General features: G+C 34.4%; 1 protein-coding gene across 1 annotated transcript in view; it reads left to right on the forward strand.

The window, feature by feature from the left end:
* LOC149415985 (uncharacterized) overlaps positions 1-21,897 on the forward strand; it is a 498,120-nt gene extending 476,223 nt beyond the window's left edge. The window contains exon 5 of the mRNA XM_089641838.1: positions 21,836-21,897. Coding sequence (XP_089497964.1) covers positions 21,836-21,897 — 62 coding nt within the window. The remainder of the gene's footprint in view (positions 1-21,835) is intronic.
* The last annotated feature ends 598 nt before the right edge of the window (positions 21,898-22,495 follow it).

The following is a 22,495-nucleotide window of genomic DNA, read 5'->3' on the forward strand; positions in this document are numbered from 1 at the left end:
ATAAGAATTGCCAGGTGGGTTTTTTAATCGCTTTAATCTGACTTTAAACAATAATTAAACACGTAAAAATTATTTAATATAATATTACAGTACAGTACTTTGAACCTTCGCAATAAATTTATTTGATTTTAAGTTTAGTTTGTAGAACTCCATTTCAATTTAGAGATTTTTTTTATTTTAACAGTCTTATTAAAAAATTTATAAAAACAGTGTGTTTATAAACAAGTTCTGCTAGTTGTAATTATTATTACGCGTGACAGCTGTTTCACCTTCTGACGGCATTATCAAACTTTGGTAAAGCCACTTACAGACGACGTAAGTGATAACTTTCTTTTTTTATTATTCTGGCTTTATTGATTTCCGAGTAAATTGTCGTAAATTATTATTTGCTAATCCCAATATTATTTGCTAATGCTAATAATTAAGTGAAATTTTAAACAATGCAATAATAGGATTATTGCATTGTTAATTTCACTTAATGTCGTTGGTATTTCCAACTGATGACTCAGGGGTTTATTTCCCTGAATAATTAAGTATTTTGGGGTCTAATTATTATGCATTTCATTACATCCGATAATTTAAACAATTTTTATGTTGAATTGGGGTAAGTTTTATGGCTAAGGGAAGGAGTGGAAGGTGAGGAAGTACCTGGATATTCAGATCTGGTCACCAAATACGGCTAGTCATTTCAAGCAACGTTTAAATTCTAAACCTGGATATTCAGATCTGGTCACCAAATACGGCTAGTCATTTCAAGCAACGTTTAAATTCTGAACCTGGATATTCAGATCTGGTCACCAAATACGGCTAGTCATTTCAAGTAACGTTTAAATTCTAAACCTGGATATTCAGATCTGGTCACCAAATACGGCTAGTCATTTCAAGCAACGTTTAAATTCTGAACCTGGATATTCAGATCTGGTCACCAAATACGGCTAGTCATTTCAAGCAACGTTTAAATTCTAAACCTGGATATTCAGATCTGGTCACCAAATACGGCTAGTCATTTCAAGCAACGTTTAAATTCTGAACCTGGATATTCAGATCTGGTCACCAAATACGGCTAGTCATTTCAAGCAACGTTTAAATTCTAAACCTGGATATTCAGATCTGGTCACCAAATACGGCTAGTCATTTCAAGCAACGTTTAAATTCTGAACCTGGATATTCAGATCTGGTCACCAAATACGGCTAGTCATTTCAAGCAACGTTTAAATTCTGAATTAATTAATCAATTACGAAAAAGCGTGGGGTTAAGAATATTTTTTTTAAATTATAGTTGTAATTTATTGTCGATTTTTTAAAAAAATTGCGATATTTTAAATAAAATTTAATAATTATTGTTTAAATAAATTAGCAATCTGGCAGCATTCATTTGCAGGTGGTCAATCCAATGCAGTCATGACGTTTGTGTGAGTGCTTTCCTTTGTCTCAGTGTGTTGCGCAGCAGTTTTATATGAACCGTTTTTTGATTCATCGGGATTGTTTTTAAAACTATACATTCTTTGTACCTTCAAATTAGTGGAAATAAACTTAAGTGTGTCAAGCTGCTCGTTATATTCCGGTAATTCTGGAAGGCTTTTAACATAAGCAATAATATTCATAAATCACATTCCGCGAAGTTGTAAATAACTAAATTTATTAAAAAATATACGTTGTAGGATAGCCTAGCAAGTAACATTTTGACAGAGCACTTACGGTGATTTAAAAAACAACGGCGCTGTTCAAATAATCCAATTATTATTATTGATAAGTACCTAAGTGAGGAAAATTGTTTTTAAAAGTGCTCAGAATTATTGGACTTCGATTATAAATTCAGGAAATCTACTAATTAGTTTCTTAGTTTCAAAATTAGACTATTTAATACGTGAAACGCGTAAGAGGTGAAACCAAAGCATTCCAGAGGTGAAACAATTTAGATACAAAAATAAAACTGATGTGTACAATACAAGAAGACAATCAGTGATTCGCATACGAAAAATGTGAATAATCATTATTGTTAAATAAAATATTTCTTTTCTGGTACTGGATTATGTAATACGGGCTTCGTTCGCAGCAACACGCGAGAGTTGCGATGTTGCTTTCAAATTTTGACAAAGGATAAAACAGTGGTGACATGTGGTGAAAATATGTTTAATTAATTTTTTATTAAAAAAAAACGTTACCGGACAGCAAAGTGCACATAACATTTTTTACTCCAAATGTGCTAAGGAATAGCTGGTTAAAGTTTGTCGGGTTAGTGCCGATACACCCTGTATAGTGAATAAAGTGTGCTTAATTAATTATCTTTTTATTTTTGCATACGTAAAACATATTTTTTTATGCATTTTAAAAATGATATCAGACTTCCTTCATCATCGATATCAAAATAATCATTTCCCGATCGGCGCAGGTGATATATTAAAAAATGTTGTTTGGCATTACTGGCAGTATTGTTACAATAATATGAGTCGAGTTGGTCTACTTCGTACATGATTATTTATCAGCGAGACTAGTTTAGGGGATCCAAATCAGTTACTGTTCATTTTAAATTTAATATAATATAATATTCGTCTTTCTCTTAACGATAAGAGTCCCAATTTTTCGATAGTGTAAATGTGTCCTGCCCATCACCCAAAGGGTAGACACAATCTTCCTTCAAATCTACTTCAGTCCTGCTTTTCTTTATCCTATACCTATACCCCTCATCCCTCCTACACTCCTCAACATATCTTGTAATAAAATGACAACACTAATATTGTCGCACTGGAATAATTAATATAAGCCGATTATATTCTTCTTAGTATGGCCCGTATATCAGTCAACCCCTATCATCGCTATGAGAGAATATTCTATACTTCAAGTTTTTCCATGGCGGAAGCACTTGCAAGTGATATTACTACAAAAAAATACCAACATACTGGGCCTATATGTTAATTAATTTGAAAGATATATTGTCAACTTTACGAATAAAAATTGTCTATGACTTCATTACTGTTCATTATTGTTGACACATGCTTTCTCAGCTTTCTTCACCGTCAGGCATTTCTTCCTGTTTCCAAACTCCGTTTTACCCACGTTGTTTAATTTGTCATCTCATTCTTGTGATAGTTATTGGTGAGTTCTAATGCTTTAGAAAAGGAATCCATTTGGGGTTTTTAAGAAACATTTAGACAATCAAGACGTCATATTTCCTATTTTTATTATATAATTTTAAAGACATTGATAAAAATTATACCGGATTTTTTTTATTTTATTTTATTTTTTTATTTTTATTTTTTTTTTTTTTTATTAACCAATATACATATAATACATAATTAAACAATATATATAATATATAATATTAGTGGTAACAATACCTCCCTAATTGAGAAATTCTCGTGTTTAGGGAGGGAGCACTATCAAATTGACAGTACTATACATACTTATCAGTTGTTACAATTTGGATGCATGAAGAATTACTTTTTTATATATAATAAAAATATAAGTAGCAATTGTTTTTTTTTGTACATAATGAAAAATTATTTTTATACATAATGAAAATTATAAGATGGCATTTATTTTGTACTTAATGGACACATTTTGGTTGGCACATCGTAACACATACTTAAAAATTATTTAATAGTAAAATGTTTTTTGAGTTTTTGTTTAAAAATTTCATAATTCCTCGCGGATTGTATTTCTATAGGGAGTTCGTTAAAGCATTTTATTGCTGAGTATGTGTAATGATGTTGGGCTGTTGTAGTATTAAGTTTAGGGATTATTATTTGTCCTAAGGTTCTCGGTCTGGTGCTAAATGACTTTATTGTTAGTTTGTCTTTATGGATTTGTAGTAATGCGTTTTTTTGATAAATTTTATTTATTGTTAATACTTTGAATTCATCGAATAATTTTTGGGTTGAATAGTCTAATTGTTTCTTAAGAATAATTTTGATGAGTCTTCTATGTACTATTTCAAGTGGGGTTAAGTTGGTTTTATACGCTCCTCCCCATCCTATTATTCCGTATTGCAGAACTGATTGGGCTAATGCATAGTAAACCTTTAGTAGCAAAGATTTATGTAATATATTTCTTAGTTTGAGGAATACGTAATAAAGTTTACGTATTCTATTTACAGTTTGCGCAATATGTTCAGTCCATTTAATATGTTGGTCTATAATTATGCCTAAATATTTAATATTACTTTTTTTTGAGATTTTTGAGCATTTAGGTGAATAGCAGTTGTCAGTATAATTATTACAAGAGTTATGGATAGTTATATTGGAATTTATTGTTGGGTGTATTTTGTCTGATAATGTGAAAGTCATGAAATAGGTTTTGTCAGAGTTTAAGGAGAGGTAATTGTCATCCAACCATTGTTTTAAGTTGTTTATTTCTACGTTCGCAGTTTGATAGGCTTCTTCCCAAGTTTTTTTTCTATGATTAAAACTGTGTCGTCGGCGAAAGATATGATTTTTCCATTTTTTGGTACTGTAAGCATTTCATTCACGTAAATGATAAACAATATTGGGCCTAGAACTGTCTAGATTATAAAATATATAATATATACCTAGATTATAAATTATTGGGCCTAGAACTGTCTAGATTATAAAATATATAATATATACCTAGATTATAAAATTATGTCCCACCAGGGGTTGTAGAGCCAAAAGTGATAAAATTATGGACTTCTTGACTTATTATTTGGATAAAAACGGAACGATAATACCGATGTATCTTTATATATGGAGTCATCTGATCATTGACAACGATTTTGACAGAATATTCCAAGTGAAACAAAATATTCAAACCTCATACAAATAAGAATTCCGTAACAACAATGTTCTGTTTCAGGTATATTTGTTTGGGCTTGAACTAATAACCAAACGCTACCACAGCAGTGACATGGATTTATTAAAGTCAGATACTGTTTCCATCAATACGGAACCCAAGGAAGAAGGTGGATGTGAAATGCCGCGTACTGATATAATTTTTGACCTCCCAGATGTAAAGAAGGAATGTTTGCACAATTTAGAGAGTACTCAGATAGCCAGTTAGTTGCATTGCATATTTTATAAAAATATTTCGATATTCGCAATGCGAATCGGATTTGAATTGTCAGGCAGACGAGACATGTGCTTGTTCACAACGTCCTCTCTTTCCATAAATACGCCTATTTGGTATTTGCTGTACATTTATCTTTGCCGGAAACAGCCAAACTACAACACTCTTTGAAAATAATTTTTTTTTTCTGAATACCGCGCAAGAGTCCCAACTGCTCCCAGCCTCGTGGAGCAATTGGATATGTTATAAGGCTGAAGATAGTAGGAAGGAGAAAGGCAAGTGGAAGGTGGGAAGATCCTGGCTATTCAGATCTGGTCACCAAACCCGGCCCAAGCCATTTCAATCGATGTTTTAGGTGTTAATGTAAATATTCTAATAATAAGTTTACTTTTTTTTTGTAAATGTTATTTGAAAATCGATGGTCAATGTACGTACTGATTTCTAGGTAGCATTTATGTGGAGACAGTTCCCATAAATACGGAACTTGGACCCCGAGAAGTAGATAAGGGGGGATTTCCTCATATAGAAATTGATATAGACCTTCCTGATGTTAATAAGGAATGCTTACAACGCTTTGAAAGAATTACCCAGACAGCAGGTAAAATCAGTTTTTTTCTTAAATTAACTAATTTGTGTCATCCTATTTTGTATGCATTTTCGGTACTGTTTAATAAATGTATAATTTGTAAATTTACCAACAGATCTGAAGACACATCCTGTGGAAAAACGATTCTCTTGTCCCCATTGTAACAATTCTTATTCTCACAAGTCAAATTTCAAAAGGCACTTACGCACTCATACTGGGGAAAAACCCTTTTCATGTTCTGAATGCAACTATTCATATTCTCGAAAGGAACATCTGATGAACCACATGCTAACTCATAGCGGAAATAAACCCTTTTCATGTTCCCACTGCAATTACTCATGTTCTCGAAAGGAAAATTTGACGAGACACATGCTAACTCACAGTGGAGAAAAACCCTATTCGTGTTCCCATTGCAGCAATTTATATTCTCAAAAGTCTCATCTGACGAGCCACATGCTGACTCACAGTGGAGGAAAACCTTTTTCATGTTCCGACTGTAATTATACATGTTCTCAAAAGGGAAATTTGACGAGACACATGCAGACTCATAGTGCACAAAAACCTTATTCATGTTGATTACAACTACCCATATTCTCAAATGGACATTTTAGGAAACAATTGCCTACCCACAGAGGAGAAAAACCTTCTTCTTGTGCCTGTATGGACCATCTAACGAGCCATATATTGGAGGAAAACCTTTTTCATGTTCTGACTGCAATTATTCGTATTCTCAAATGGAGATTTGAGGAACCACGTTTGGACATAATCTTTTTCATGTACCGAATGCAATTGTTCATTTCTCATAGAGTAAGGTATCTGGAGGTCAGTTTGTCTACGAGTGACGGATGTTCAATTCAATTCAATTTATTTATTCATTTCATAAACATTAAAAAATTGTTAATTAATTAATTTCAATGCGTTTTTAAAATATTTTTATAATAAGAATTCTAAGATTAATATAAACAGTGTGTTTATCAACTAAACCAGCGATAATAGAGCTTGCCTTTAAAATGAAGCTTCATTGATGCAAAAAATGACGATATCCGAATTGATTCTGTTCAACAGCAAGATTGTTCTCCCCACAGGCATGACCATTGGCAAGTTAGTTCTGCAGGCCGGGAGATAAAATAGTCTATGTTGTCGGTGACGTAGATAACCATCGGGCACATAGAAATGAATGCTCTCCAGGATGACCGAGTTTTCAAACCATCCACGAATCAGTCTAAAGAAATGTGTAGCAATGCGCACATCTCTCCTGACCCGTAGATAGTTCATTCCGAGCATACCCAAAAGAAAGTCAGTGGGATAGAGCCACAGGTAGTAGGCATACTCCCTCGTGTAGAGAAATCTCAAGAATTTCTTCTGAACTCTCTCCAACATGAGAGAATACTTTACCTGGTGTGGACTCCAAATCACCGACCCACTTTTAAGCCTACTCCTTACTAAGGAATTAAAATAAAATATAAGCACCCGGTTATCTCTAAAATTCCTTGCAGTGCGTAGAACAAAGTCCAGAATTCTAAGTGAAGTGCTACATGCCACCTCAATATGAGCATGAAATGTTGTAGCAGTTCCTTACTACCCGCTACATTTCAAGATTATTCGGAGTATGTAAACACTGAACTCTGGCAAGAAGATAGGAGACGGCAACTCGAGCGGGCCCGGTCTGGCAGTACCAAATCAGCCACCGCCGGGGACCGGCGCTTCTCAGGAAGACACAGCGAACGCTACAAACGACATTGGACGAACATTTCGTGACATCGATCTTCTGGTGAAGAATGACGCGGCATATTATAATCGTTTTGCTGGTCGTTGCTTTTCTCAACTAAATTTAACATCATGTAAAGTGATGTTTGGCGCCCTCATCTCTTTATAACAGGTTAGAATACTTTGTCACACACGTTTATGTTACTAATTTTGATCATTTTTAGTCACACCATTTATCATTGCTACCTATGTTTTAAAAAAATCCGTTGCGCAAGATCTTCGATCTCACGCACACGCCCTGAGATTAAAAATTCAATTATGTAAATTTAGAGTTTTCTAGTTTTGCTCTGGTTTTTGTACGCTGTGGAAATAAATGAAAATGTTGTAATTCATATCTCTTTTTATTAATTCATTTACATCATCATGGTTCCTATTGAGGGATTAAATCCCCTTATAATGGCGCTCCAACGTGATCTTCTCGGATATTTATTTTAACATTTTAATTAGGTTAGCATTTTGGCTTGGCATTTTTTTCGTGTGTGACATAGTATTTGGCCTGTTCTTCGTGTTTTATAATGTGGTTTGGAGTGTGTCTTCCTGGATTGCGTCGTCCCCTAGCTGAGTTTCTTTAAGAAATTGAAGACAATTTTTAAAATTTTATTATTGCTTTTAACCTTTTAAAATTATTTATTGTCCTTTGGTACTCTGCGAGATTGATGGGTATCTCGTATATTTTTATATTGTTGTAATGTCGATCCAGATTCCCACATCTGATTTATAGTATTGGTGCATGTCCTTTCTGAACTTTTGTCCATTAGATGTTTAGGTACAAATAATTTTACACCCATTTTTCCTCTTTTGGGAATTTTTTCTTTTTATTATTGCCGTCTTTGGACGTGATTAATGTTGCCTTGTTGTTTTCTTTTTTTCCAATTAATCTTTAGGTACATCTAGTCACAATGCCTGATACAAGGAGTCAAGTAAAAGAATCCGCCATGTCTTCCGTCAAGGACTCAGACAAACAAACTGTTTATAAATGATATTCTAAATATATTTGATGAAGATATTAATGCATTACTTTTCGCAGATGATTTAAAAATATTTAAAATAATCAAAAGCGCTGAAGATTGTATCTGTCTACAAGATAATTTGAACAGGTTAATTAATTGGTGTTCTCTTAACAAACTTCATCTGAACATAAATAAGTGTTATTCAATAATATTTTACAGAATAAATCAACCAATTATTCATTCATATAAACTCAATAACTCAATCCTTACCTCTGTCGAAGAAATTAATGACCTGGGGATAACTTTCGACTCTAAATTAAACTTTATATCGCATATAAATAATATTAATAATAAAGGAATGAAAATGCTAGGCTTCATTCTTCGAAATTCCAGAGGTTTCAAGAATATTTCAACACTAAAATTTTTGTATACATCCCTGGTTCGTAGTCAAGTCGAATATAACTCCTCGATCTGGTCCCCCCACTACAAATTACATTCAGATTCAATCGAAAAAATTCAACATAAATTCCTAAGACACATTAATTTTAAACTCGGTATTCCCATTGAAAATATAAACTATAATTACTTGATGAAAAATCTAAATTTATTAAAACTCTCCGATCGAAGAATTATATCCGACTTAATATTTATGTTCAAAATTGTAAATGGTAGTATAGACAGTCCTGATTTAATTAACCTCATTGAATTTCATATACCCACGAGAGCTACTCGTTCTAAAATTTTGTTTAAATGCAACAATATCAGGACTGAGTATTCCAAACACTCGCTTGTACCTAGGTTGCAAGTTAGTTATAGATACGCAGATGTGGCAGATCTATTTAACTGCACGCAAGGTAGGTACAAGAGACTATGCTATCAAATCTTTTCAATCAATATTAATTTAAATTAATTCTACCTTATTTGCACTATAGAAACTTATGTACTTGTATCTCTTGTTTACTTACTCTCTAATGTCATTTCACAATCAAATGCCACATATATTTGTAATTCTTTTTTTTTTAAATATTTCTACGTTTTTAACTGTGACATGTTATCATTGTTTATGGTATATTTATACCGTTGATATTAAATAAATTATTGTTCCCACATCTCCGTTGGTTCCACTGCATTTATGGAATATCAAGTACGATGGCACTACTTGTATTAGGAAGTTTCTTGAACGTGTTGAAGAACTCGCCCTGTCTCGCTCTGTAAGTAAGCACAATCTTTTTTTAGGCGCGTTTGAACTTTTTGATGGTATTGCCCTTGATTGGCTGAGGGTCAATCGCTCTCTTTTCGAATCCTGGGATGACCTTGTGATAGGCCTCAAGGAGGAATATGAAATTCTCGATTATGACCGTAGACTCCTTGCACAGTTGAGGTCAACTATGCAAGCACCAAATGATTCACTTGGTACCTTTATCACTGATGTTCTCATCTTAAATAAAAGATTAAACAAGAAATTGCCTGATGAGGAAATTTTGGAAATTCTCCAGTGCAATATGCTTCCCAGATATATTCAAAAACTTGCCTTAAACTCCATTCCGGACATCGCTACACTCAAAAGATTGGGCAAATTAATTGAATTGGCAGACAGTCGTTCTGACCAGAGGAAAGGTTCAAAGTCCCCTCAAACCCCTTCAACTGCAAGCGAAAAGGCGCCAGTAAATACAAATGCTCCTTCTAAACCTAATTCTTTCAGGCATGCGAATTCTTCTCATAAAAACATGTCTTTCAAACGTTATAACGTAAATTCCAGGGAGGAGATTCATTGCTTCCGCTGTGGATGTCCAGGCGTCAAGACACCTGACTGCACTTGCGTTAGGTCAAAAAACGCGAGAGCCGGACGTTAGCTGTGCCGCTGGCGGAGACGTCTTCCAGCATCACTGCTCTCGATCCGGCGTGGCAAGAATGGCTTTCGGTAGTCAGGAATTTCTACAAAAATTTAGGAGCATCAGGTGACGGAGGGAAGGCTGACAGGGACGGCCGTCCTTTCGTATCCTTTTCTACACTCGGAACTGTTTTTTCTGGCCTTTTGGACTCAGGCTCTCATGTTTCCATTCTCGGTAATAATTTTCATTTAAAACTTTTAAAACTTGGTGCCAGGTTGGCTAAGCTCAATAATTCATTTTCTTTAACCTCTGCGACGGGTCATTCCGTTTGCTGTAACTTGAAAATCTCGCTTCCTATAACATGTAATAATGTTGTAAAAGAGTTTATTTTTGTTGTCATGCCAGATATAAAGACGGATGTTATTCTCGGTATTGATTTTTGGAAATCTTTTAACATTTGTCCGGATATTTTTAATTTTATGAATACGAAGGTAGTTAAATCTGCTCCTCGGGTTACTTCTGAAGTCAGAGGTATTGTGGACAAACAACACTTATCCATATATCAGCAAAATTTACTTGATAATGTAGTTAAAGAGTATATTTCAATCTCTGGTGACAAACTTGGCCGTACGCATTTAGAGGAACACGTTATAGACACTGGTAATAGTATACCTGTAAAACAACGTTACTATCCGATTTCACCTCACCTGCTCCCGGTTGTGCACAAGGAACTTGATAGAATGTTGAAGATGGGTGTCGTTGAACCGAGCAGTAGTGCTTGGAACAGTCCCATCTTACTAGTACCAAAGAAAAATGGCACTTACCGCCTTTGCTTAGATTCCAGAAGAATTAATTCGATCTCTAAGAGAGACGCATTTCCTTTACCATACATTTCAAATATTTTAAACAGCTTGGGGGGAGCTCGTTTTCTATCCACTATTGATCTAAAAGATGCGTTTTATCAAATTCCACTAGAACGTAGTTCAAGGGAAAAAACGGCTTTCACTATTCCTAAAAGGGGTCTTTTTCAATTTACTTCTATGCCTTTCGGTCTTCATGGAGCCAGTTCGAGAATGATGCGGCTCATGAGTAAAATCTTTGGCCCAGAATTTGATGGTAAAGTCTTCTTTTATTTAGACGATATTATTGTAATTTCCAGCACTTTTGAAGAGCATTTAGCATTACTTAAACTAGTAAAACGTAAACTGTTCGAGGAGGGTCTCACGATTAACATTGAAAAGTCAGTATTCTGTAGAGAATCTCTTAAATATCTTGGTTATTTAATAGATAGTAATGGTCTGAGAACTGACCCAGACAAAGTAAAGGCTGTGGTTGATTTTCCTGTACCTACCTCACAAAAGAGTCTGAGACGTTTCATTGGTATTATATCATGGTACAAGCGTTTTATTTTGAACTTTTCTATTATTGCTGCTCCGTTACACAACTTAACCAAAAAAGAGTTCATTGGTAAAAAATTTTCTTGGAATAATCAAGCGCAGGCGGCGTTCTCTAAATTAAAGGAAACTCTAGTCGCGGCTCCGGTTTTAGCATGCCCAGATTTTAATAAACCGTTTACCATTTCTTGTGATGCATCAAACGAAGGTTTAGGCGCAGTACTATCTCAATTAGATGAACAAAACAGGGAACACCCTATTTCCTTCATTAGTAGATCGTTATCGGCTCAGGAAAGGAACCACTCTACTACTGAGAAAGAACTTAATGCGTTAATTTTTGCTTTGGAGAAATTCAGGGGTTACATTGAAGGGTCACCCATTCCTGTAAAGGTAATTACGGATCATTATAGTCTGAAGTGGCTAGTAAACTTAAAATCACCTTCTGGAAGATTAGCTCGGTGGGCTGTCAGATTGCAGCAATTTAACTTTATTATTGAACACAGGAAAGGGAAGGAAAATGTTATGCCAGATGCTTTATCTCGCGATCCTTTAGTTATTTCATCTATTGTTCAATCTCCCATTATTAGTACTGATCGGTGGTACAATAAAATGTATCGTGACGTTTTAGCTAAACCTGAGTTATTTTCTAAGTGGAAACTTGTAGAGGGAGTTTTATATAAGCATGTGCAGAGTATGGAAGCCCTGCATAAACCTAATGATTGGAAGGAAGTTGTTCCTAAGGATCAAAGACAAGAGTTGATTGCGTTACATCACGTACCTCCTACATCCGCCCATTTTGGGATTATGAAAACTCTGAATAGGATTTGTTTGAAATTTTACTGGCCTAGAATGTCCTCAGACGTAAGGAAATTTGTATCTAGATGTCAAATTTGTTTAGGACAGAAAAGTTCAAATCAGGCTGCACCCGGTCTTATGGGAGATCCTAAGTTGGTCCAGCGTCCTTGGCAGGTTATCTCGACAGATTTATTGGGACCTCTTCCCAGCTCCTACAAGAAAGGTTATAAATATCTATTAGTTGTCGCTGATTTCTTCACTAAATTTACAAATTTTTTTCCGCTGAGAAGTGCGAATGGGAAAAATGTCTCTGCTATTATAGAGGATGAAATTTTCCTAAAATTTGGCGTTCCTGATTGCATCATCGCAGACAATGGTCCCCAATACATTTCGAAAGAATTGAAACATTTAGTTGACAGATATCATGTACGTCACATGTTTTTTAACTGTAGATATCATCCACAGAATAATCCTGTAGAGAGAATTAACAGAGTTTTAGTTACAGCCTTAAGTTCGTACGTGGGAACGGATCATCGAACTTGGGCAAATCATTTACCTGAAATAGAGCTTGCTATTAACACTGCTGTACATGAGGTAACGGGTTACACCCCTTTCTTTTTAAATTTCGGCAGGGAAGCCATTATTTCAGGCAAAGATTACAAATCACCTGATTTTTCTTCGGAAGATTTAACATTCTCGAAACGTGACACATGGGCTCAAGATGTTTCTGAGCTTAATGACATTTTCTGCCAAGTTAGGACGTGTTTACGTCAATCTTACGAACGGAATAAAGTTCATTATGACCTTCGTAGAAGGAATGTGGAATTCAAAGTTGGTGATATTGTTTGGAGACGCTCTTTCGTGTTGTCCGATGCTTCTAAGCATTTCTCCGCTAAACTTGCTCCCAAATTTTTAAGAAGCAAAATTATTGATAAGGTCTCGGCCGTCGTTTACAAACTGGCATTTGCTTGAGAGTTTATTTGATCATTTTGTGGCCATAAATTACAACAGAATTGACAAAAAAGCCATATTTAAGATGTCATATAAAACAGCCATTGACCATTTATTAGTTTTACGGCTGCAGGACAGTGAGGCGCACATTTGATCAAATGAATCTACTCCTCCTTTTCTTTGGTTCTAGAAATGAATCATGTCTGGTTTGCCACTTGAATTATTAATTATTGCATTTTCAACACAAAAAGATAAAAGGTAAACCATATTTGCAGGTTTTGGCTTGTACGATAGAAGTGTCAGAGGGCCATCAAAACAAAACGTAGAACTGCCAACAGGTCGATATCTCGAGTTCTTCAATTTTTCGTGCATTTCCCGCTTATTTGATCGAATAGTGCCCACTAGGTTTAATTTGTAATTTGAGCTGGTTCTCGAGAGGTGCGAACTTTATTCATAGCTTAAGTTTTGTGATATGATTGACCCTTATTTGTTGACTAAACATCCCGCATCCATTCTTACCACGAAGAGTATTTTCAGGAACACGATGAATTCGCCCTGAGTTGGCAGATTTTGAAGCATGAGCAGAATCAGATGCTAGGTCAGATTCTGCAATTTTGAATCTGCTTCTTCAGTGGGAGCAGATACTTGTAAAGGAAAAGCCTCTTCAGTTACATAGTTATTCTCATATTCACTTTGAATGTCGTCCAAACTGGCTGTCCTCATGTTCAGAAGCTGATTCTCACAGAGAAAGACTATCTTCTTACTCAAAGATTTTCAAAATGTCGTTACTGTTTAATATATTAGACCATGACATGTTGGCATCTGAAACAATGCCAAAATAAACATAAAATGGACGAAAAATTAACGAAAGTAAAAACAGATAATCTTAGTTAAAAGTTACACAAAGCCTAAACATACGTCTCGCAGGCGTATTATACCTCAAAAACTCAAAAATGGCTGGACTTACCTTAGTGATACAAGTACCATCGGCTAGCTCCCGTCGGCCACTGGGTTGGTTAAAGAGTACGAGGCGCTAACTTCAATCGTTAGGAAGAGAAATAGAATTTAATATTGTGTGCACGCCTCGCAGGCGTAGATAAGGCTTCTAGGGTTAAAAAAGACTTCATGTTTAATTTTTAATAATGTCAAATTATTATTGTGACAGCTGCATCGACTTTTAAATCCACTCTCAAACTGTTTGAAATTTAAAGTAATCAAGTAAAAATAATTCTTACTAAAAAATTAAAACGGACATCAAATTGGAAACGGTTCGTAAAAAGAAAATTTACAGACAGATAAAATGCAAAACAGGACTTTGCTACGTACAGTCAATTATTAACATTTATAAATCAAAGAAAAGGTTGGTAATTTGAGTGCAAATAGAAAAAATACATACAAGCGGGTAGCTGATGAATGTACATCATATACATAGAGAACCCGATTTTTTTTCAATCTGTTTTTGATTTTTTCTTTGCTTAAATTTTTTTTGGCTACTAAAGATTTAAAACTTAACTAAACCAAAACTTTAAGAACCTTTGCAGCTGAGTTTACGTTTTGACGCATTTTAACTTTGTCAGATCTAAAGTAAAACTGTTAGGGGTAGAAAATATTTGATGCTTAGTGACAATTAGTAGAGTATTTAATTTTTTTCCTCATTACTTTAGAAGTTATTGCCAAATTATTTTGGAAGAGTATTAGATCTCAGAGGGCGTGTTTCAAATAAATAGATAAATCGTTCACTGCTTACAAAACTTGACAATGTATTCAATTTAAAAAACTAACATAAAAAATACCTTCGAAACTTACAAAAAAAATCGGAAAAAAACATTTGGCTGAGATTGAACATTAACATAAAATTTCAAAAATATAAAAATGGCTACCGCCTCAACAAGTAAAATACAACTAAAAAGATCACGCAAATCCGGTTATAACCAGCAATTGAAGAAGGAAAACCGCCAATTATCGTTCGCTATAGATATGGGAAAATTATTAAATCCACGTATTTTCAAACATACTTCCTTTCTGAAAACGTTAAAAAACATAAAGCAGCTGATATTCATCCCTTAATATTAATCCCTAAATCTGACCCAAATAAATAACTAAATCTGTCTTAAATGTTAATTCCTAAATCTGACCTTAATATCAATCCCTTAATCTGACCTAAATATTAATCCCTAAATCTGACCTTAATATTAATCACTAAATCTGTCCTAAATGTTAATCCCTAAAACTGACCTAAATACAGGGTGCGCCAGAGAAACTTACTTATTTGAAAGTTCAATAAAAACAAAAGCACTGTAGTTATTGTTGTAATTCTTTTTTTATTTGTAAATGCAATGTACCAAGTTTTTTTAATACTGTCTTAAAAATTACATCTTTTTAATGGCGACCCTCATCGCGCATACACTGGTTAAGTCGTTTTTTGAAGTTCTCGTCCACTCTTCTCAGCATATCAATCGGAATATTGGCAATAGCATCGCGAATGTTGTTCTTCAGGTGATCTATGGTCCGTGGTCGATCGACATAAACAAGGGATTTCAAATAACCCCATAAAAAAAATCACATGGAGTCAAATCCGGAGAGCGCGCCGGCCATGGGCGATCGACTCGGAGAGAGATGAGGCGGTTGGGGAAATGTTGTCGCAGCAAATTCATGCCCGCTGCTCTCTAGACCACAGCATAATGGCAACCATATGGCAACTGACGAGAATGGGAAACAAACTTGGGGACGTCCCCCTCCAGATGCGCCCCCTTCCGCTTCTCTACCTGCCCAACTCGAGGGTCGGGAATTTTTTCAAATAAGTAAGTTTCTCTGGCGCACCCTGTATTAATCACTAAGGGCGGCTAGCACCATAAGTTAAATTTGATTTAAATATAATTTTAAACACATTATTTGATTTAAGTCGACTTGGCGTCTTGCACCACAAAATTTAAGTCGTTAAATGCGTTTAAAGAACTGTCAAAGTTAAATACCCAAAATGGGCTGTTTAACCGAGTTAACCCTCCGTCAGGCGCACCTATGGGCGAACCGAAATCGGGCGCACCCGGCCTGAGAGGCCACCTATATATTTTTAGCCCACACCTTCCACTATATTAATTCTAATACAAAATACTTGTCGGTTAGTCTTTACTAGGATCTATAGAATGGAATTAAACCAAATATAATACAGAATAACCAGTTTATTAAACATTACCAACCATAAACTAAAATAATCAAACTAAACAATTTTTAGAAAACACTGTTCAAAATAATTGGTCAAACCGAGCTCCATAAAAGTAATAAAAGTTTTAAAGTAATGAAAATTTAAAGGTCAGGTAGGTGGTAGTCTCTATTGACTATAGCCGTAGCCAGATACGGACGATGAGGTTCCCAAATCAGCATCCGAAAAACAAGTTTGGCACAGCGCGTTTACGTGGAGTAAACAGATCGGTTGATGACAACCTAAACATTCGTAATTCGTCATCCTCCTAAATCCTGATTCTAATACGCATATTCCACACTTTCGCCTTTTGGGAGGTGTTGTAGGGGATGTGGGTTTTTTTTCTCGTGAGGAAAAAACCTTTTCAAGTGAATTTTAACTGAAATGGCATTCCACTTGTATTCAGACTTCGCCGAGCTAGTTGTCCGATATCGCTCTCATCGCCTAAATCTTCAACCAAAGCTGGATCTTCAGAAGCACCATAATCGAGAAGAAACTTCACCATATCATCAACATCATTGCGTTGAGAGAGATCATATTTTCTAGCCATTTCGGCAGAAACATATGTATATAAAATGCCTACAACTGAAATTATAATTCAATCGGGCGCACTCTGCCTGAAAGGCCAGGGTCCAATACAGCACTTATTTCTCAAGTTACTGATAAACTTCTTACAGAACAGGCATAATTGAGTATAATGAACAACTGCAAATAAAAATATCCTGAAAAAGTCACCTTCAAAATTGTGATGCAATCGGGCGCAGGCGGCCTGTGAAGCCAGGGAAGGTGTAAGTGAGCTGCGTAAAGACCGACGACTGACTAAAGACGGGCGCCGTGTGAGGTTCCTTAAGTTAGGCGAGTAAAATGAGGGAAAGGGCGGGGTGCCGCCTTTGAGAATTGGAGAGGGAAAAAATGTATTTTGATGGCCTCAGGAGGCCGGCTGCGCCCGACGGAGGGTTAAAGCACCGGTCTCTGAAGTGGACATATGGAGTCATTGTTTTTTCTTAAATTAACCTTCAAGTCTCTTAACCTAACTCTCGCTTCTGTATCGTTAATCAATTAAATATTTCATCGTAAATATTCTTATAAGTTTATTTTAATTTTTTTAAATGTTTCTAGGTAGCATTACTGTGGAGACAGTTCCCATAAAGGCGAAACTTGGACCCTCAGAAGTAGATAAGGGGTGATTTCCTTTCAAAGAAATTGACATAGACCTTCCGGATGTTAAAAAGGAATGAAAAAAACATACACTTAGTAGGACACCACTTTATTTTTGAATCAATAACGATAGCCAACCGGGTTTCGCTTGTACCAAGTTTCATCAGGGCTAAATATCAACTAAAGCTAATTAGATACAGGCACATATATATAGGTAAATGAAAAGAATGAGTGAAAGAGATACAAAACAGATAGAAAGAGATGCAAATAGAAAATGTGGAGACAAATTATTAAGGACGAGGAGGAGGGAGGGGGGGGGAAAGAACAGTTTCAGCGGCGGAATAAATTTAATATGGGACTATCAGATAAATTAATTGGGTTATTTATTATATTTAAATTATTATTAACTGCTTTTTTTATTTCAAGGGCTTCTAAGTTGTTTAATCTAATTCCAGATCCATTTTTATACAATATTTTAGTTCCAGAGATTTTATCGAATGAATGATTAGATTCTATTAAATGATTTGCGAATTCTGAAAAGGCATTATTGTTTAAACATCGTTTTTGCAATTTTCGCAACGAATTATCCATCATTAAACAAATTGCTTTAAACAACGGGTATGATACAAAACTAATTGGACTAGTAATTTAATCATAGAATTTTTTACTAATTGTAGGTAATTTAAGTTAGTTTTGCAAGAGTGTCCCCATGTGGTTATATCATATCGAAAGTAGATTCTGCAAGTGATAAGTAAATTATTTTTAAAATATTCACAGGAACGAAACATTTCAATTTGTTCAGTTTACCCACTATCGCCCTCGGCCTTTTACAAATTTTGTTTATTTGCAAGTCCCATTTGTTGCCCACAAGTTGCAATCAACAGTCACTCCCAAATAAACATATTCATTAACAAGTTCAATACTATCGCATTTGCAGTTCTGCAAAATTTTTTGATGAATACATGCAAAATTGTGGGATATTATTTCAGGCTTATTCAGAACTGAAGCATGTGGAGATCGTATGTGCATCAATTTGGTTTTTTTGGTATTTATGCTTAGGCCTGCGTCGTGTGACCAATTTATCAGGGACGTAAAGTCATACTGCATATATTTAATAGCATTAGATAATTGATCATCAGATAAAACCAGTGTTGCCAAGTTAGCATATTATATGCTAAATTTGGCATAATTACTTCATGTTTGGCATAACTATTATGCTTTTAGCATATAGCATATTTATTTGGCTTATTTTTACAGAAACTTGAAAATAATAAAAAACAATTTTTTAACTAACAAAAATGATATCGATAACTTTGTCGGTCTCCCCACCTCACTTGCACTATGGACAACACTTTTTCGGGCGTTTGTTGATTCTCTATACTATAGGATACAAAAAAAACTGATGTCTCATTGGAGAAACATAGTTCACATCAAATGGGAATCCTTGACTTCCACTATAGAGTTTTGGAATGAAGTCATGCAATATAAAGATGTAGCTAATAATAACCCCTTAGGTGATTTATGTCAGTTTGCAATGTCTATTTTAACATTGCCGCATTCAAATGCGGACATTGAACGTGTATTTAGCCAAATGAGTCTGGTCAAAACAAAACTCAGAAATCGTTTGGAGGTGAGAACCCTGAATGCCATTTTGTACGTGAGATTTGGCCTAAAGAAAGCAGGAAAGTGCTGTTATTCTTACATTGTTCCTGACAAAGTACTACGCTGCATTGGGACCAAAGAAAGTTACGACTCCGTCTCTCAGCCTTCCACATTAGCTGTTGTTAATGAAAAAGATGAAGATGAATATGAAGCTGAAGATATTGATATTTTATTTCACTGATTTTATTTCTAAGTTAAATTTATGTTTGTTGGCTTTTTTTTGGCATTTTTTAAAGGAATTTAGCACATTTCTGGCATATTTTCCCCATCACTCTAGCATATTTTGAAGTAGTTGAGTTGGCAACACTGGATATAACAAGAGCGGTGTCGTCTGCAATGTTTTACATATAAAAAAAGTTTTTTCATTATTGATACAAATATTATATAAAGCGTGGGTCTCAAAATTGAACCCTGAGGTACGCCAGCACTCATTTTTTTCTTCCCACTCACTTTTTCTAATATTTTTACACAGATATGTCTATTAAATTAATAATTTTTAAACAAATAAAGTAGGTTTCCTCTAATTCCAATTGCCTGTAAGATTTTTAATATTTTTTGTGGTATCAAATGCTTTGGAATTATCGATAAATAGTACTAATACATGTCTTTTATGGTTTAATTCACTATGTATATAATTCGAGAAGTCTTGTAATAATTTTTCTGTGGTTTTTTTCTTTTGAAATCCATATTGTTTGTTGTCTACAGTTGGTTTAGCGTTTACTGTACAAAATAATATTTTTTCCAATTACATTACAGTACAATTTTACATACGTCAGCATTTAGCTAGGTGACCATTCCATAATTGTTTTAAGTCATTTAGAGAACAGTCACTTACATCCAAATTCTTTGCAAGTTCGTTTAATATCATAACATAACAAGAGAAATGGGCTATCGATAAAATTTTTTCTAATTTTGAAATACATAAGAGCTAAACTTGCTTTCCGCCTATATATTGGTAGTTGGTACCACTCGCGTGGAATGACTCGCAAATTGTGCTGAATATGAAATGTTCTTAAAAATCATTATTCTTAGTTACGATCATTCTTAATAATAACCGTTCTTATTAATTACAGTGATTAATTATCATATGATGAATATGTATGTTAAAAATATGTATGTGTTCAAAAGTCACATGATGAAAATGTTTTTTTCTTCGAGTTATCTGGTCGCCATGAAAATTATAATAATTGTCTATGACATCATTCTTGTCTATGCATAACCTATAAATATTTTTAACAAGTGCTTTCTTCTCCGAGAGCCGTTTCTTCCTGTTAAACATACTATCCCACGCCTGTGATGGTTATTGGTAAAGTAAGTACTCATTCTTATATTCATCGCTATTTATTTGGTAGCTGCCGTTATTCCAGTTTAGTTAGGGAATCATTGGGCGTTTTGTCACAGTAGAATGTTTAAACTGTCAATTTGACGTCTACCTATTATTAGATTAGCATTTCGAAGGCATTTATTACAATGATCACAAAAAAACAAATGGTTAACAGATATTTTGTTAAAAGCGGAATGGCGGTAAACATTATATAATTTTCCCACGATAAACAACGTTTCTCTTAACCGTTGTCATATCAAGTTTTTCAAATATGTGTTTTGGCTACGACTTTACGTTATTTTGACAGGATATTCCAAGCGAAACCACATTATATTTATTTTTTTATTCTAGATAAAAGAAAATTACATTTTAACTTATTTAACTAGAAAAATCTAATACATTACACATTAATATATTACCAACGATTTTATTCACGATCATTGTTTTGTTGATAGATCATAAAACTGAACAACTTTTTCTTAAATTAACCTACACTTTTTTTCATTTATAATTTCGTCTGGGAGGCAATTATGTATGTTGCTCCCCTCGTAACCAATGGATTGCTTGCCGTAATGAGTATGTATGGTGTTTATATGTATTTTATCTTCTTACCGTGTAAAGTGTGTGTGTACTTGGTACTTTTTAATGATTTCTGTGTTTGGATGTATTAGTTTATTATTTATTTTTCATATAAGAAAACATGCATTATATTCATAAAAAGTTTCTTAATGTTAATAGTTTTGTTTTCATACATAATTTTTCTGTGGATGTTCTAGTTTTGAAGTGAAATAGCTTTTTGATTACTTTGTTTTGTTTTACGAGTAGTTCATTTATATCTGTTTCATTTGCATTTAACCAGATTTCAATCAAATAGTTTAAATGTGAATGTACGAGGCTATAATATAGACCTTTTTTATTTTTATTCGGTAACAGATATGATATCCGGCTAAATACGCTTATTAAAGGGGTGATTTTGTCTTTAATATCTTGAATATGCTGTATAAAATTTAGGTGTTTATCAATGCACAGCCCAAGATAATTCTCCCGTATCAGGATTTGCAGATTGTTATATTCAAATTTTAAGGGTACATAACGAGGAATGATTTAACGAGTTGAGCTAAAAATCATGTATCCTGTTTTAATTTAACTTTTTAATTTTGTTATTTTATTTTATTTTAACAATGTTCTGTTTCAGATATATTTTTTGGGGTTAAACCAATAACCAAACTCTACCAAAGCAGACCATGGATCTACTGAAGCCAGATACTATATCCATCAAGACGGAACCAGGGCTCCAGGAAGAAGATGGACGTGAAATAGCATTTTCAGATTTAGATTTCGACCACCCAGCTGTAACGAAGGAATGCTCGCAATATGCGGAGAGTACTCAGACAGCCAGTTTGTTGCATTGCATACGTGTTAAATATAGATCTTTAAATTCGGAATCAATGTCTCTTTTGGAATGTCGTGCAAACAAGACACACGCTTGTGCACAACATCCTTTCTTATAAAACATGAGGTGTATTGGGTATTTACCTTAAAATGGTCCTGACCGGAAAATATCAAAATACAGCACTCATTAAACTTTATTATAATATTCATAATAAGTTGTCGGTTTCTCGATTTTCACCTAATTTTATTTGAAATATGATGTGAATTACACGTATTATACGTTAAAATACATAAATATTGATTGTAAAAACAATATCTCATTGACCGAAAACAACCAAACTCTCTACTACAGGTGCTCTAGAGAAAGGTTTTTCCTTCTAGAAGAATCGTCCCTGAAGCGGATATATGCGGTCATTTTTTATCTGACATTGACATTGTTGATCAATGGTGTTTATTCGTAAAA

The sequence above is a fragment of the Hesperophylax consimilis genome, chromosome 17 (assembly GCF_061612785.1).
Source record: "Hesperophylax consimilis isolate HC1 chromosome 17, BYU_Hcon_1.0, whole genome shotgun sequence".
NCBI lineage: Eukaryota > Metazoa > Arthropoda > Insecta > Trichoptera > Limnephilidae > Hesperophylax > Hesperophylax consimilis.